The sequence below is a fragment of the Electrona antarctica genome (assembly GCF_951216825.1).
Source record: "Electrona antarctica genome assembly, chromosome: 13".
Classification (NCBI taxonomy): Eukaryota; Metazoa; Chordata; class Actinopteri; order Myctophiformes; family Myctophidae; genus Electrona; species Electrona antarctica.
Genome location: NC_136794.1, coordinates 38,397,121 through 38,413,882, shown reverse-complemented (window position 1 = coordinate 38,413,882; position 16,762 = coordinate 38,397,121). Strand labels below are relative to the sequence as shown.

At 44.7% G+C, this 16,762-nt stretch overlaps 1 protein-coding gene across 1 annotated transcript in view; it reads right to left on the bottom strand.

Annotated features, from left to right (window-relative positions):
- ccdc141 (coiled-coil domain containing 141) overlaps window positions 1–16,762 on the bottom strand; it is a 55,796-nt gene that overhangs the window by 31,664 nt on the left and 7,370 nt on the right. Inside the window, exons 3-15 of the mRNA XM_079517776.1 lie at window positions 15,402–15,524; window positions 15,009–15,101; window positions 14,571–14,687; window positions 13,553–13,628; window positions 13,146–13,276; window positions 10,053–11,394; window positions 9,217–9,845; window positions 6,074–6,193; window positions 4,299–4,505; window positions 3,485–3,651; window positions 2,809–2,950; window positions 2,324–2,443; window positions 1,246–1,449 (exon numbers count right to left, since the gene is read on the bottom strand). Of these exons, the coding sequence (XP_079373902.1) occupies window positions 1,246–1,449; window positions 2,324–2,443; window positions 2,809–2,950; window positions 3,485–3,651; window positions 4,299–4,505; window positions 6,074–6,193; window positions 9,217–9,845; window positions 10,053–11,394; window positions 13,146–13,276; window positions 13,553–13,628; window positions 14,571–14,687; window positions 15,009–15,101; window positions 15,402–15,524 (3,471 nt within the window). The remainder of the gene's footprint in view (window positions 1–1,245; window positions 1,450–2,323; window positions 2,444–2,808; window positions 2,951–3,484; window positions 3,652–4,298; window positions 4,506–6,073; window positions 6,194–9,216; window positions 9,846–10,052; window positions 11,395–13,145; window positions 13,277–13,552; window positions 13,629–14,570; window positions 14,688–15,008; window positions 15,102–15,401; window positions 15,525–16,762) is intronic.

The window sequence follows — 16,762 nt, the reverse complement described above, 5'->3', positions numbered from 1 at the left end:
CCATCTCACTATCCTCTGTACGTGTCCAAACCATCTCACTATCCTCCCCTGTACGTGTCCAAACCATCTCACTATCCTCTGTACGTGTCCAAACCATCTCACTATCCCTCCTCTGTACGTGTCCAAACAATCTCACTATGTCTCCTCTGTACGTGTCCAAACCATCTCACTATCCTCTGTACGTGTCCAAACCATCTCACTATCCTCCTCTGTACGTATCCAAACCATCTCACTATCCTCCTCTGTACGTGTCCAAACCATCTCACTATCCTCTGTACGTGTCCAAACCATCTCACTATCTCCTCCTCTGTACGTGTCCAAACCATCTCACTATGTCTCCTCTGTACGTATCCAAACCATCTCACTATCCTCCTCTGTACATGTCCAAACCATCTCACTATCCTCTGTACGTGTCCAAACCATCTCACTATCCTCCTCTGTACGTGTCCAAACCATCTCACTATGTCTCCTCTGTACGTATCCAAACCATCTCACTATCCTCCTCTGTACGTATCCAAACCATCTCACTATCCCTCCTCTGTACATGTCCAAACCATCTCACTATCCTCTGTACGTGTCCAAACCATCTCACTATCCTCCTCTGTACGTGTCCAAACCATCTCACTATGTCTCCTCTGTACGTATCCAAACCATCTCACTATCCTCCTCTGTACGTGTCCAAACCATCTCACTATGTCTCCTCTGTACGTATCCAAACCATCTCACTATCCTCCTCTGTACGTGTCCAAACCATCTCACTATGTCTCCTCTGTACGTATCCAAACCATCTCACTATCCTCCTCTGTACGTGTCCAAACCATCTCACTATGTCTCCTCTGTACGTATCCAAACCATCTCACTATCCTCCTCTGTACGTGTCCAAACCATCTCACTATGTCTCCTCTGTACGTATCCAAACCATCTCACTATCTCCTCCTCTGTACGTGTCCAAACCATCTCAGTCCGGCCTCTCTGGATTTATCTCCTAAACATCTGACATGCGTAGTCATCTGTGGTTCACAAAATGTTTGAGAACCACAGATTTATAAAAAAGATAATTAACATGTTGTAGTGTAGCCGATGCTGTGCGTGTGTGTGCGTGCGTGCGTGCGTGCGTGCGTTGTGTTGTGTTGTGTTGTGTTGTGTTGTGTTGTGTTGTGTTGGTGCGTGCTGTGCTGTGCTGTGCTGTGCTGTGCTGTGCTGTGCTGTGCTGTGTTGTGTTGTGTTGTGTGTGTGCGTGCTGACCTGCTGTGCGGTCCTCAGGAAGTGTGTGTACGGTGTGAGGACGTCCAGGTGACCACTGATCTTCATCATCACACTCCTCACCTCCTCGCCAACCTGACGCACACGCCTCCGCAGCGCACCGGACTCTGACGGGGCGCGCGGTCCGTCCAAGACTCTGATCCCATCTAGAATCCGTTCCATGGTTTCAGTGTTTCTGACGGCAGCCTGGAACACATTTAATATTATTAATGTTATAAACGATATTATCAACGTTATGATCATCATTATTATTATTTTCTTTTAACCCATTTTGGACCGAGGCCGATTCTAAAAACGCCTCTAAGTTTTCTTCAAATATTGATATAGCAGCATCATTATTTTATTTTATTTTTACATTTTTGAATACTGTACATACTGTACAGAACCCCATCATGGGTTCCCCGCCTGAAGGGGTAAAACACCAGCCAAAGCTTTTAAAAACACATTTGTAAGTCAAGTGCTTTTCCTAATACAGTTTTTTATTTTGTCTTTGATGTTTTTTGTTATTTTATGCTTTGTTATTTCTGATGTTGTTGTTGATGTTGTTGGTTATGATTGTTGTTTTTAACCTGTCTGTAAAGTGCTTTGTAACTATATGTTTGGAAAGGTGCATCATTCATAAGCGCGCCCCTCACTTCACATGTGTGTGACGTTTTTAAAGAATTCATTTTAAAGAAAAATGGAAAGTTTTGTCATGATCCAAAACATCCAGGATGTTGTTAGTGTAAGGGTTCCCCAATTAATTTTCCTCAAGGGCCATATTTTGACTAGGGTACCAGGCTGGGGGCCGAGTCCGCACACGCAAGGTCTGTATACCAAAAGATGGAGAGGCCTTTAAAACAGTGCCACCATGAGGCCAATTTAAAGAAAATTAATAGTGGTAATAATGGGACAAAGGCTCTTCCTGTGTGTGTGTGTGTGTGTGTGTGTGTGTGTGTGTGTGTGTGTGTGTGTGTGTGTGTGTGTGTGTGTGTGTGTGTGTGTGTGTGTGTGTGTGTGTGTGTGTGTGTGTGTGTGTGTGTGTGACTTGTGCGTGTGTGTGTGTGTGTGTGTGTGTTACCTGGGCGTGTGTGAACAGATCCAGATGTGTGTTAAGGATGTGTTCTCCATCAGACAGATGTTCTCCAGCCTCACAGCTGTCAATCAAAGCACTGTCAACACTCTTCAACCAGGAGCACACCTGGACACACACACACACACACACACACACACACACACACACACACACACACACACACACACACACACACACACACACACACACACACACACACACACACACACACACACACACACAATTAATAATTTGATATGGATCAAGATTAGAAAATACAATATACGGTATAATATAATTCTCGAAAATACACTGAGTAATTAAACTTATTTGCAGTGTCGTCGAGTAATACAATACGATACATGTACATAAACAACATCAATGTTGAAAAAACAAATACATCAGAGGATTGGGAAAAATAAAAAGCATACATGTGAAATATAAGGTTTACAAATCGGAAAACTGCCCGCCCGCCCTTTGAGAACCCTTACCTTATCTAGGAGGTTTTCACACGAGGACACCAACTCTCGTTTCTGATTGGCCAGGGCTCTGTGGGCGTGGCACTTTCTGCTCAGAGCGTCCGCACGCTCGCCAAGTTTTCCCAGCATCCTTTGCACGCCAGCCGCCTGAGTGCTGCGAACCGAGGACGCATTTAGCTTAGCATTAATTAGCTTAGCATTAATTAGCTTAGCATCATTTCATTATATAAACAGAGTGCGCTCTAAATAATCTCAATTCTGAATCGTTTCAAATACTAAAAATCACACCCATGTGAAGTGAGGGGCGCTCTTATCATCGTACATCATCTTATTCCGGCCAATCACAATTTGCATCATGCATGATGTCATCATGACGTAAAATAGACACTATGACGTAACATTCTCCATTCAATGAGAATTTATGTTTGTGTAGAACAACGTTTGTGTACACACAAAAAGCTGGACATAGGAGGGGCTGGTGCCCCTCAAAAAAAAGTGTGTGTGCGCGTGCGTCAGTGCATGTGTGTACGTGCATGCATGTGTGCGTCCGTGAGCGTCCACGCGTGTGTGTGTGTGCGTGTATGTGTGTGTGCGTGCGTGCGTGCGTGCGCGTGCGTGCGTGCGTGTGTGCGTATGTGCGTGCGCTGCGCGCGCGTGTGTGTATGTTTGTGCGCGTGTGGTGGTATACCTGTGTAATGGCGTGTTGTTGAGTAGACAGCGCCCCCGGTGGTGGGGCTGTGTCATGGCGTGTGTGATGTCGCTCTGCAGCTCGGCCAGTCTCTGACACGCGGCGGACGATGACTCACTCCTCAACGTCTCCATCTGTCTGTCTGCGTCCTTGAGCAGCTGGCAGGCCTGGAGGATGGACAGACAAATAATAACAATTATATTACATTCTCTAATTATTGTGTAGACTTGTTGAAAATGAAGTAATGTAGACGATATTTCAACTCTTGTTGAGAGCGTATAAAATGAGTCCGGCGGCCATAGCTGGTTTTCTACCCTGTTGGCATATGTGTTGATGACCTTAAGGTTTAACCGCCAGAAGGAATCCAACCGGCAACTGCTTCTGGCGTAATGTTCCGTCTGAAAAGCTTTATTATTGATATCAAACCGGATCGCTGATTTCTATTTCTATTATTTTTTTGGCTTGGTCTTTCCTTCTTTAGCGATCCTAGACCGGGTTGCGCAACAGCGCTGCCATCCACCTCCCTTTATACAGGCTGACTAAAAAGCTGAATAACTCCTAATCTACGGTTTGGATAAAATGTGCAATGTTCGGAGGTCTTTGCTGATTATCCGGTGGTTTAGATGGAAACATTGGCGCTTTCCAGAGCAAGGATGGCTTCATTTTAGCTCACTAGCATTGACGCTATTTATGTAGCATTAAACATGGACGCCAAAAACAGGATGTCAGTGCAGTGTGTGCTGCATTGAAATAGCCTCGGCAGTCTATTGGCTCTGCGTCCAGCAGGAGGCAATTATGGGTTAATGATCTCCACCTGGTCAGCAGAGGTGTAGAAGTCCTGGCTGTCCTGCAGATGGTGCCGTCTCGCCTCCATCCGGACCCACACGCTCTCCCTCACCTCGCCCACAGTCCTGCTCTCCTCCTCCAACAGAGGAGGAGTCAGTCCCGAGGCCCCGCCCACTAGAGGAGGAGTCAGCTCAGAGGCTCTGGCTACTAGTGAGTCCACAGCCACACTCCACTCCTGTGGGACAGACAGACAGACAGACAGACAGACAGGCAGACAGACAGACAGACAGACAGACAGACAGACAGACAGACAGACAGACAGACAGACAGACAGACAGACTAAAATATGGTAAATGGTGCATTTATATACACATTTTTTACATTGATTCATACACACACCTTTACATAAATTGTGCATTACATTCATCCATACATTCACACACCGATGGCAGAGGAAACCATGCAAGGCACCAACCTGCACATCGGGAGCAATTAGGGGTTCAGAGTCTTGCTCAAGGACACTTCGACATAGTAACTCTAGGGGAGCCCGTACAGGGATCGAACCGGGAACCTCACGGTTCCCATCCGGCCACTCGGCCACCGCTGAGCCACTGCCTGTGCCATGCGTTGAGATGGAAGTTAAGGGTACACAGTGAACTGCAGGGACATGCAGAGAGTGTTAGAGAGGCAGGGGCTGACATCCCGTAAGAGGGCACTTTTAGACAAAAATAGCGAGAATAGCAGATCTACAAGCTCACAACGCACCGCGCTGCAACGCGTTGAGAGCTTGTAGATCAGCTATTTTCGGGCCGCAACTCAGCACTCTTTTATCTACTGGAGATGCGGTGTAACGACATGGATTTCTAAAGATATTTGTTCCAACGCAAAATGCTGCGTTCCAAGATACTTTGGAAAAAAAGGAATTCTTCTGAATGGCATGGAAAGGAGTGGCATGTGCATTTCTTTCACCATGTAGTAAATGCTGCATTCGTGGTCTGGAGAGGGCAGTTGTTTTACAGACGGGTAAAAGGGCAGGGGCTGAAGCCCCCTTTGATTACAATTTAGGCATTTAGCAGACGCTCTTAATCCAGAGCGATTTACATTAAGCAAGAACAAAAAAGCATGGGAATACATCACATAAAAAGCATTTATCATGAAACATGCGTGGTTACATGTGTTTGGTCCGACGATTCATTGATCCGATACCCCTAACCCCTAACCTAACCATAACCGCAAGCACGGGAGCAGGCGCTAGTCCGAGGTGCGGACGCATGTCGAACCAATGCTCCGTCGGACCATAGTATGCCTCCCAACATGCGTACCGTAAGCTAAGAACGTAGCAGTGGAATATCTATATAATGAAACTATACATATAAACTATACATATATACTATACTATGCTATACATATGTACTATGATGTGCTATGACTACATACAATGCAATTATAGTGCTGTCTACATAACATGCTATAAGTCTGTATCAAATGATATCTAAGTCTACAGAAATGCTATCTAAGGGGGTAGGGTAAGTGCTATGGGCCATGATGGAGTCTGAAAAGGTGGGTTTTCAGACTACGGCGGAAGATTGAGAATGATGCTGCAGTTCTGACTGCAACGGGAAGTGCATTCCACAGTTTTGGAGCCAGAAGGGAGAAGAGCTTGGGACGTGTGGAGCGTTGTCCCGGCGTTTTTAGTGAGGGTACTTCCAGCTTCCCTGCGTTGGCTGATCTGAGTGCGCTGGAGGGTTTGTAGGGTTTGTAGGGTTTGATGTCTATGTGTGCACGTCCCTGATGTATCCGTACCTGTGCTTTGGTAGTGAAGTCTGTGTGCTGGTCGAGCAGCTCCTGACACTCACTGACAGACGAAGCCACTTCATCACCGCTTAGATAGACGGCTGCCTGGGTCTGGTACCACTGGTACAGCTGGATGCATACACGCACGCACACGCACGCACGCACGCACGCACGCACACGCACACACGCAGAGAGTTGGAGTTATTGCAAAAATAAAGACAGCTTTCTCTGTCAACAATGGCCCAACCTCAGGTACCCTCACAAAAACATGCAGTAATCCTGGTCTCTAAACAAACTGCCTCCCCCTGGCCAGCCGGGACGCCTGATGGAGGGGAAAGGAACTGGTCGGAATAACGCGTTCCTTCCACGCGCTACGTCCAACCAGGGAAACTCCCCCCTGTCACGTGTAAAGGAGCAACTTGGACACTCAGGCAGGAAGGAAGCACGAGTTCAAGTCCGTTGCTCTCCCCATGTCCCCCATATATGGGGACTAGGTTGGCGGAGGGTGTGTAGAGAGCCCAGGATCACATTAGATAATTGGCACAGGGGTGAAAAAATGGGTTACAAAATCGAGGGATAAAAATTAAAAAAACAAAACAATGGCCCAACCTCATGGAATGAACTCCAAAACTCTTTAAAACTGAGCTCCTAGCTGCCATCCTTCGGTCAGTTCAAACTGAGCTCCTAGCTGCCATCCTTCTGTCAGTTCAAAGGAATGCTCCAGGACATTTTTCACCGTGATTGCTCCTGCTTCAATTGATTTGGTTTACTGGTTGTTCTGCATAAAGTTCCTTTGTAATTTATCCTGATTTATAATGTTGTGTTGATGTATTGTGTTGACTGTATTTGTGAATTGTAACCTCGGCTACATTGAAAATAAGGGCTTGCCCTCAACTGTATGTCAGAGTATAAATAAAGGTGATGATGATGATGATGAATTAGGAACTTATTTTAACCACATGAAAGCGCTCCTGTCCTGGGGGGGGATTTGTTACATTCGCCAAAAATAGAAGATCTACAAGCTCACAACTTGCGATGCGTTGTGAGCTTGTAGATCAGGGGTGCCCACACGTTTTTCTTTTTAACTTGAGAGCTACTTTCAAAATGACCAGCTCAACATCATGTTAGCAACACTCTGGAAACTAAATACTGCATTCTGTAGCGCAACAGATGCAAATAATGTCCATTTCCCAAGTGATAGAGTATGTTAATACAATATAACTTATACAATCCTTATGGTAGAGTATGTTAATACAATATATAACTTATACAATCCTTATGGTAGAGTATGTTAATACAATATAACTTATACAATCCTTATGGTAGAGTATGTTAATACTGTTACAATATAACGTATTCAATCTGTATGGTAGAGTGTGTGAATACAACTGTATGAGTATGTTAATAGAACATAAGTAGTATGGCATAGTCCTCAGCATTGAACTAATCCGGGAACTAATCCGGGAACTAGTCGGGGATTCAAGTGGGATTCAAGTGGTATTTTCACATTCAGTATACGGCACCCAGGGAGCAGTTATGGCTGCCGTGTCTTATCGGTGTCCGAACCCCAGGCTGGCAAACAGCGAATCTACAAATACATTCCAGGAAGTAAAGCATCAGTAAGACATTATTTTTGTAAAGAATAATTAATAGCATGTCGTCAGGCTGGATCGTATTCACTGGACACGGACCCAGAGCAGAGATCGAGTGACCTCCGGGATCCATCGGTCACTCAGTAGAGCGTCCAGGAATAGACGTTCTGACATGCACAGCCTCAGATCATCAGACATACCTGGAGCGCATCCATGGTGTATAAATATATACACTGTACGAAGACCATTCTACGTTCTATGATGTATTTAGACCCGAGGACGATTCTACGAATGTCTTCCTGACAGTTTTCTGAAAACCTCATGTTTCTATGTCAGTGGTTCTCAAACTATTTCACGTCAAGGAGCCCCAGAATTATATGAATTTGGCCGCCGAACCGCATCTGAAAACATGTTGTTCCAGGGACCTCCCCCAGAAGCATAGATTTGAGTTAAAAACGTTCACTGTGGAAGGATATTTATTCAAAGATTTGCGCCACATTTTTCACGATTTTTCAAAAAATAGCAGATCTACAAGCTCGTATGAGCTTGTAGATCTGCTATTTTTCAATAGCTAAAGTATAACATAATGCTTAAAACACCAAAAGGGGTTCCCGTTCTGAATGGTGTAATACACTGTACTAGAAGGACAGCATGCTACGACCACTCCACAGCCTGATGGAAAGTAACTAAATATATTTACTCAAGTTTGAGGTAAACATTTTGAGATACTTTTTACTTTACTGGAGTACGTTCCAATTCCCAATACTTTTACTTCTACCATTTATTCCATGCCAGAGAAGCTGCGTAAGATGACCAGATGTCTTTTCTCTGCTGGAGGTGCAGACAAAAAGAGGGGGATTTTCACATGTTTTGGTCATGCAGTGTCATTTCAGTCTGTTTGGCAGCTCAAAAGTGGAAAAAAGGTGCATTGTGAATTGAATGTTCATCACTGAAGTTCAAGAAATGAAATTTAATTAGAAAACAAATTACTGAAAGTAGCAATTTTCACTGGTTTGAGTCCCGAAATCTAATTTCTCTTTTGGGTTAAACGCATTGGCTAAAACGTTTGGAAACCCCCCTGTTGTAGTATGTTTGTGTAACGCCCGGGATTCAAACTAGGGTCTCCCACGTGAAAGTCCAACATCTTAAACCACTAGACCAAAGGGATATCCCTCTGGACCGGGGGAGATATTAGAGTTTTAAGGCCATCAGGCTGAGGCTCTGAGCCACTCTGATACATTATTATGATGTGAAATGAGTTATAGAGAGGTTGAGTGTACCTGCTCATAGTGTTGGTGCCACTCAGACACCAGCATGGTAACCGTGGTTACTGTACCTGCTCATAGTGTTGGTGCCACTCAGACACCAGCATGGTAACCGTGGTTACTGTACCTGCTCATAGTGTTGTTGCCACTCAGACACCAGCATGGTAACCGTGGTTACTGTACCTGCTCATAGTGTTGGTGGCACTCAGACACCAGCATGGTTACCATGGTTACTGTACCTGCTCATAGTGTTGTTGCCACTCAGACACCAGCATGGTAACCGTGGTTACTGTACCTGCTCATAGTGTTGGTGCCACTCAGACACCAGCATGGTGTGGTGTTGTTTTTGGAGTAGTAGATGTTCTTCTTCTTCTGTGTCTTCCTCCTCCTCCACCTCCTCCTCCTCCTCCTCCTCCTCGTCATCCTCCTCCTCCTCCTCTTCCTCCTCTTCGTCCTCCTCCTCCTCTGCTACCTGATCTTTCTGTAGTTCTAATCGTTGTTTATGTAGTTGTTGTTGTTGTTGTTGTTGTTGTACATGTTTGTCATCTTCTGTCTCTGTTTCTTCATCTCCTTCCTCTTCCTCTTCCTCTTCCTCTGTGTGTTCTTGTTGTACTTGTAGTTGTTCAGGTTGTTCTTCTGTCTCGGTTTCTTCATCTGTTTCCTCTTCCTCTTCCTCTGTGTGTTCTTGTTGTACTTGTAGTTGTTCAGGTTGTTCTTCTGTCTCTGTTTCTTCATCTGTTTCCTCTTCCTCTTCCTCTTCCACTTCCTCTTCCTCTTCCTCTTCCTCTTCCTCTGTGTGTTCTTGTTGTACTTGTAGTTGTTCAGGTTGTTCTTCTGTTTCTGTTTCTCCCTCACCTTCCTCTGTTTCTACTACTTCTACGTCTTTGTGCTCTTCTTGTAGTTGTTGTTTATCTAGCAGTTGCTCTTCTGTTTCTTCTTCTTCGTCTTCTTCTTCTTCGTCTTCTTCTTCTTCGTCTTCTTCTTCGTCTTCTTCTTCTTCGTCTTCTTCTTCTTCGTCTTCTTCGTCTTCTTCTTCTTCGTCTTCGTCTTCGTCTTCTTCTTCGTCTTCTTCTTGTAGTAGTTGTAGTTGTAATCGTAGTTTATGTAGTTGTTGTTTATCTAGTAGTTGACCATCGTCATCTTCTATTTCTTCTTCTTCCTCCTCTTCTTCTGGTAGTTGTTTAACTGGTTCTGGATGTTGTAGTTCTTCAGTTTCTTCTTCTTGTAGTTTAGATGGTTCTGGTTGTTGTAGTTGTAGTTTAGCTGGTTCTGGTCGTTGTAGTTGTTTAGCTGGTTCTGGTCGTTGTAGTTGTAGTTTAGCTGGTTCTGGTTGTTGTAGTTGTAGTTTAGCTGGTTCTGGTCGTTGTAGTTGTTTAGCTGGTTCTGGTCGTTGCAGTTCTAGTTGTTTAGCTGGTTCTGGTTGTTGTAGTTCTTCAGTTTCTTCTTCTTGTAGTTGTAGTTTAGCTGGTTCTGGTCGTTGTAGTTGTAGTTTAGCTGGTTCTGGTCGTTGTAGTTTAGCTGGTTCTGGTTGTTTTAGTTGTAGTTGTTTAGCTGGTTCTGGTCGTTGTAGTTGTATTTTAACTAGTTCTGGTCGTTGTAGTTGTAGTTTAGCTGGTTCTGGTCGTTGTAGTTGTAGTTGTTTAGCTGGTTCTGGTCGTTGTAGTTGTAGTTTAGCTGGTTCTGGTCGTTGTAGTTGTAGTTGTTTAGCTGGTTCTGGATGTTGTAGTTCTACAGTTTCTTCATCTTCATCATCTCCTACTTCATCCTCTGTCTCTGTGTCTTCTGTCTCTTCTTCTTGAAGTAGCAGTTGTTGTTGCTTCTGTTGTAGTTGTTGTACTAAATGTTGTTGTTGTAATTGTTGTCGTTGTTGTAATTGTTGTCGTTGTAGTAGTTGTTGCTCTAGTTGTAACTGTTGTTGTTGTGTGATGGTGTGGTCAGTCTGTCTCTGTTGTTGTTGTTGTTGTTGTGTGATGGTGTGGTCAGTATGTCTCTGTTGTTGTTGTTGTTGTTGTTGTTGTGTGATGGTGTGGTCAGTCTGTCTCTGTTGTTGTTGTTGTTGTGTGATGGTGTGGTCAGTATGTCTCTGTTGTTGTTGTTGTTGTTGTTGTTGTTGTGTGATGGTGTGGTCAGTCTGTCTCTGTTGTTGTTGTTGTTGTGTGATGGTGTGGTCAGTCTGTCTCTGTTGTTGTTGTTGTTGTTGTGTGATGGTGTGGTCAGTCTGTCTCTGTTGTTGTTGTTGTTGTGTGATGGTGTGGTCAGTCTGTCTCTGTTGTTGTTGTTGTTGTGTGATGGTGTGGTCAGTCTGTCTCTGTTGTTGTTGTTGTTGTTGTTGTGTGATGGTGTGGTCAGTATGTCTCTGTTGTTGTTGTTGTTGTTGTTGTGTGATGGTGTGGTCAGTCTGTCTCCGTCTGTCCTGCAGCAGCTCCATCAGACGCTCCACCTGGACCGCACTCTGACACACAGGAAACTCCACCTGTAGGGACACACCCACAGGTAACTAGAGACACGCCCACAGGTAACTAGAGACACACCCACAGGTAACTAGAGACACACCCACAGGTAACTCCACCTGTAGAGACACACCCATCACTATCTATCCATCTATCAATAATCGAAGCATCACTGAAAGGTCCCATAAAGGGGAGGCGTCCAAAGGCGTCCTGTGGCATGGAATGAGTTAATTCCCGCCAAAAACAGACGTTTAAGATGTGGTTGCTGCCAAAAGATGTATACTGTTAAAGTTGAAGTCTCCAACTTCTCCATTATTTCAAGAGATCCCTCAACGAGATGCTCTCCATTGCTTAGCTGTAACAAATCCGCCGTGACAATTTACAATTTAGACATTTAGCAGACACTCTTAATGAGTGATTTACAGTAAGCAAGAACAACACATGGTAATACATCAAATACATCAAGAATCATAAGCAAGCTAGTAGCAAGTAGAATATCTGTACAATGAAACTATGAGTATACACTAGAGTGCTGTGTGCATAAAATGCTATCTAAGTTACATAAATTGAGCCTTTAAAATGGTAAATGGTAAATGGTGCATTTATATAGCGCTTTTATCCAAGGCGCTTTACATAGATTGTGCGTATTATTCACCCATTCACACACACATTCATACACCGATGGCGGCGGAAACCATGCAAGGCACCAACCAGCACACCAGGAGCAATTAGGGGTTCAGTGTCTTGCTCAAGGACACTTCGACACTAACTCTGGGGGAGCCCGGGTTCGAACTGGGAACCTTGCGGTTACCATCCAGCCACTCTACCCCTGAGCCACCGCCGCCCTTTAAGTTTGCATACTGTAAGGTTATCGAGGCTAGGGCAAGTCTACGGCAAGTGCTACAGGCCAAGATGGAGTCTGAAGAGGTGAGTTTCAGACTATGGCGGAAGATTGGGGTGAGGCTGTAGTTCTAACTGCAATGGGAAGTTCATTCTCAATGCTAACTTCCATAGTTATTTAGTTAGTTAGTTAGAAGGGAGAAGAGTCTGGCTGTGTGGAGTGTTGTCCCACCGGCTGTTTTAGTGAAGGTCCTGCCAGCCTCTCTGAATTGGCTGATCTGAGCGTGCGGGGGCCCGGGGGGTTGTCTTTGAGTTAGAGTCCACAGAAGTGAACCTTTCAAGCCCATTTTCTCAACTCGCTGTTTTCTCCACAAGACATTACTCTGAGCTATGATTCCCTGCTTCCATGACATGAAGAAAAAAAATCAATGACTTAGCTCTGTGTGAGTGGCCACCGGGAGCCAATGGAGGGAGCGACGTACAGAATGCACAAGCTAAGTTCCACAAAATGTGGACGTCATTCCTGGCAGGGCCTGACAATAGTTGGGTATGATCTGTATAATGATCTGGTTGCTATGGTGCACCTCAGTAAACTCTATAATTATCTGGTTGCTACGGTCACCTCAGTAAACTGTATAATTATCTGGTTGCTATGGTCACCTCAGTAAACTATGTATAATTATCTGGTTGCTATGGTCACCTCAGTATGATGTGTATAATTATCTGGTTGCTATGGTCACCTCAGTATGCTGTGTATAATTATCTGGTTGCTATGGTTGCTATGGTCAGCGTGAGGTCGGCGTGAGGTCGGTGTGAGGTCGGTGTGAGGTCGGTGTGAGGTCGGCGTGAGGTCAGCGTGAGGTCGGCGTGAGGTCGGTGTGAAAACAATGAGGGCGAGTGTGTTTTAAGGCGAGTATTCCGGTAACTCTCTCACCTCCTCTCCTGTGTTGGTGGTGAGCTGCAGTTCCCCTCCTGTCCTGCGGAGGGCCTCAGCCTGTAGCTGCTTCATCCTCTGGAGCAGAACACTGCTGCTGTTTAACACCTGGAGAGACTTCTGGAGCAGCTCTGGAGAGGAGAGAGGAGAGCAATGGATTTAGAATGGAGAGGAGAGGAGAGAAATGCATTTAGAATGGAGAGGAGAGGTTTGCAATGCATTTAGAATGGAGAGGAGAGGAGAGCAATACATTTAGAATGGAGAGGAGAGGAGAGGAGAGGAGAGGAGAGGAGAGATAGTGTGTGAGTGAGTGCAGAGTAGTGTGTGTGTGTGTGTGTGTGTGTGTGTGTGTGTGTGTGTGTGTGTGTGTGTGTGTGTGTGTGTGTGTGTGTGTGTGTGTGTAGTACCTCTTCTCACAGAGCTGTGCAAGTATGTCTGTCCTCTGGTCTGCAGAACCTCTGCATGGTCTATACTCACTGCAAACTGAACAGACAGACAGACAGACAGACAGACAGACCCCCTCAATGTGGGGATTTTGGGGTTTTCTAGGCATGTATGTAAATACAGAATTACAATTCTGTGCTATTTCACTTTTTTTTAAGTTTGAGAAGCACTGTACAGTAAAAGGAACATTTATCATCGGTATCTGTGAAGGAAGTCAGAAGAGGCATGCAGGAAGTAGGAAGAGTTCTTATGTTCGTAGAGCAAACAGGACAACATATGGAGGCCAATAATAAATGTACCTTGAAACTTTCCACAGCTAACTGTCGCTGTGTTTACCAGCCCATCATCATCAGTCTAATGGAAACGTCCCTGTGCGTGCGTGCGTGCGTGCGTGCGTGTGTGCGTGCGAACACCCCGGGACAACACAAGCTGTTTAAACAACTCTGATCTTCACATTTCCTGTGCAAGCGTTGATGAAACAGACATGGATTCTATGTTTGTGTATTTAGATTACTAGAGCGTTGAAACAGACACGGATGGTAGAAATCTGAGGCTGTGTGGGGTAGTATAAAGTATAAGTATAAAGTACCTCCTCAGCGCTGTGTGGTGTAGTATAAAGTACCTCCTCACTGTGTGGTGTAGTATAAAGTACCTCCTCACTGTGTGGTGTAGTATAAAGTACCTCCTCACTGTGTGGTGTAGTATAAAGTACCTCCTCACTGTGTGGTGTAGTATAAAGTACCTCCTCACTGTGTGGTGTAGTATAAAGTACCTCCTCAGAGTCAGCACTGTGTGGTGTACATGTAGTATAAAGTACCTCCTCACTGTGTGGTGTAGTATAAAGTACCTCCTCAGAGTCAGCACTGTGTGGTGTACATGTAGTATAAAGTACCTCCTCAGCTGTGGTAGAACTCTGAGGCTGTGTGGTGTACATGTAGTATAAAGTACCTCCTCAGCGCTGTGTGGTGTAGTATAAAGTACCTCCTCAGCGCTGTGGTAGAACTCCGAGGCCAGCCGCAGCACTTGGTGTCGTCTCTCCAGCAGAGCGATCAGAACGCTCCATCCCTCGCTCAGGGTATCTGCCATGGCCTCGTACACCTATAGGGGGCATAGATTCAGAATGATGAAAACACCCTAGTTTGACCCCTCACATGCTACATAAGCATAAATAAAATGTGTACATTTTTGCCGGCATAAATTATATAGGTTGCTATTGGTACCCCAACTTTCAGCAGCTGTCACAGATTCCCCTTTTAGGGAAACTCAATTTCAGTCTCTGTGAGATGTTTTACTAGACACCTTTACAAACACAGTGAGCTGTGTTAGACACCTTTACAGACACATTGGTGAAGACATTTCTTGGTATTAAGGAATTTATTCCCAGATTTGACATTTTTCTGTTAATATTCGCTGACTAACCAAGCCCTGGTCTCCACTCCTCTCCTCTGCACTCCTCTCCTCTGCCACGCAGTCTGCCTTCTCCAACAGAGCAAACACCCCACGCTCATGTTTCTAAAAACAAAACAACAACGATAATATTAACCGGCAGACAGTAAGCAAGCTGAGAGGGAGACAGTGTAGGAGAGAGACAGACAGTAGGACAGCTGAGAGACAGACAGACAGGACAGCTGAGAGGGAGACAGTGTAGGAGAGACCGACAGAACAGCTCAGAGACAGACAGTGTAGGAGAGACAGACAGGACAGGTGAGAGGGAGACAGTGTAGGAGAGAGACAGACAGTAGGACAGCTGAGAGGGAGACAGTGTAGGAGAGACACACAGTAGGAAAGTGTGCGTGTGCGTGTGTGCTGCACCTTCAGTGTGTCCAGCAGGTGGCGGTGCTCCTGTAACAGAGAGCGGTTCTCTTCCTGGTTGGAACCGATCTCACAAAGCTCTGGATGGGCTTCGGTCAGCTGCAGGTGGACCAGGGACCCGCTCTGCAGGCGTATACAGATCAGTGTTACTAGTACTACTACTAGTACTAATACTACTACTAGTACTAGTACTAGTACTAGTACTAGTACTAGTACTAGTCAGACTTAACTAAGAGTAGCAATAATACCAGTAAAAGGCCTTTATGTTACTAGTACTACTACTAGTACTAGTACTAATACTACTACTAGTACTAGTAGTACTAGTACTACTCAGACTTAACTAAAAGTAACAATAATACCAGTAAAAGGCCTTTATTGAGAATATGACTTGAGTAAAAGTACAAAAGTGTTGCCATCAAAATATGTGACCGTTTCTGACCGAGGCTAAGTCATTGATTTTTTTTTCTTTTCGTTTCTTCATGTCATGGAAGCAGGTAATCATTAGCCTGGCTTGGCCAGCCTCATAGCGGGGATTCACTGAAGATTCTTCCCCGCATAATCTTCAGTGAATCCCCGCTATGAGGCTGGCCAAGCCAGGCTATGTAATCATAGCTCAGAGTAATGTCTTGTGGAGAAAACAGCGAGTTGAGAAAACGGGCTTGAAAGGTTCACTTCTGTGGTCTCTAACATTACACCTAGCTACATGTTTAAGCATTTATTTCATATTTACATGTCTTCTGTGGACTCTAACATTACACCTAGCTACATGTTTAAGCATTTATTTCATATTTACATGTCTTCTGTGGACTCTAACATTACACCTAGCTACATGTTTAAGCATTTATTTCATATTTACATGTCTTCTGTGGTCTCTAACATTACACCTAGCTACATGTTTAAGCATTTATTTCATATTTACATGTCTTCTGTGGACTAACATTACACTATAGCTACATGTTTAAGCATTTATTTCATATTTACATTTACGATTTCATCTCTGACATTTATAGAGTAAAAGGTTGGATTTAAAAGTAGAAAGTGGGTGTTTGTTTTATTTATGTGTCATTACATATGATAATCAAATGACAACCATAAAACCAGACACGACACACACACACACACACACACACACACACACACACACACACACACACACACACACACACACACGCACGCACACACACACACACACACACACACACACACGCACACGCACACACACGGATCCAAACAAAATATCTGAGTTGTAAAATGTGTTGTGAAACACACATACCTGTCTGCACATCACTGATACTCTATATGCACACGCGCACGCACGCACGCACGCACGCACGCACGCACGCACGCACGCACGCACGCGC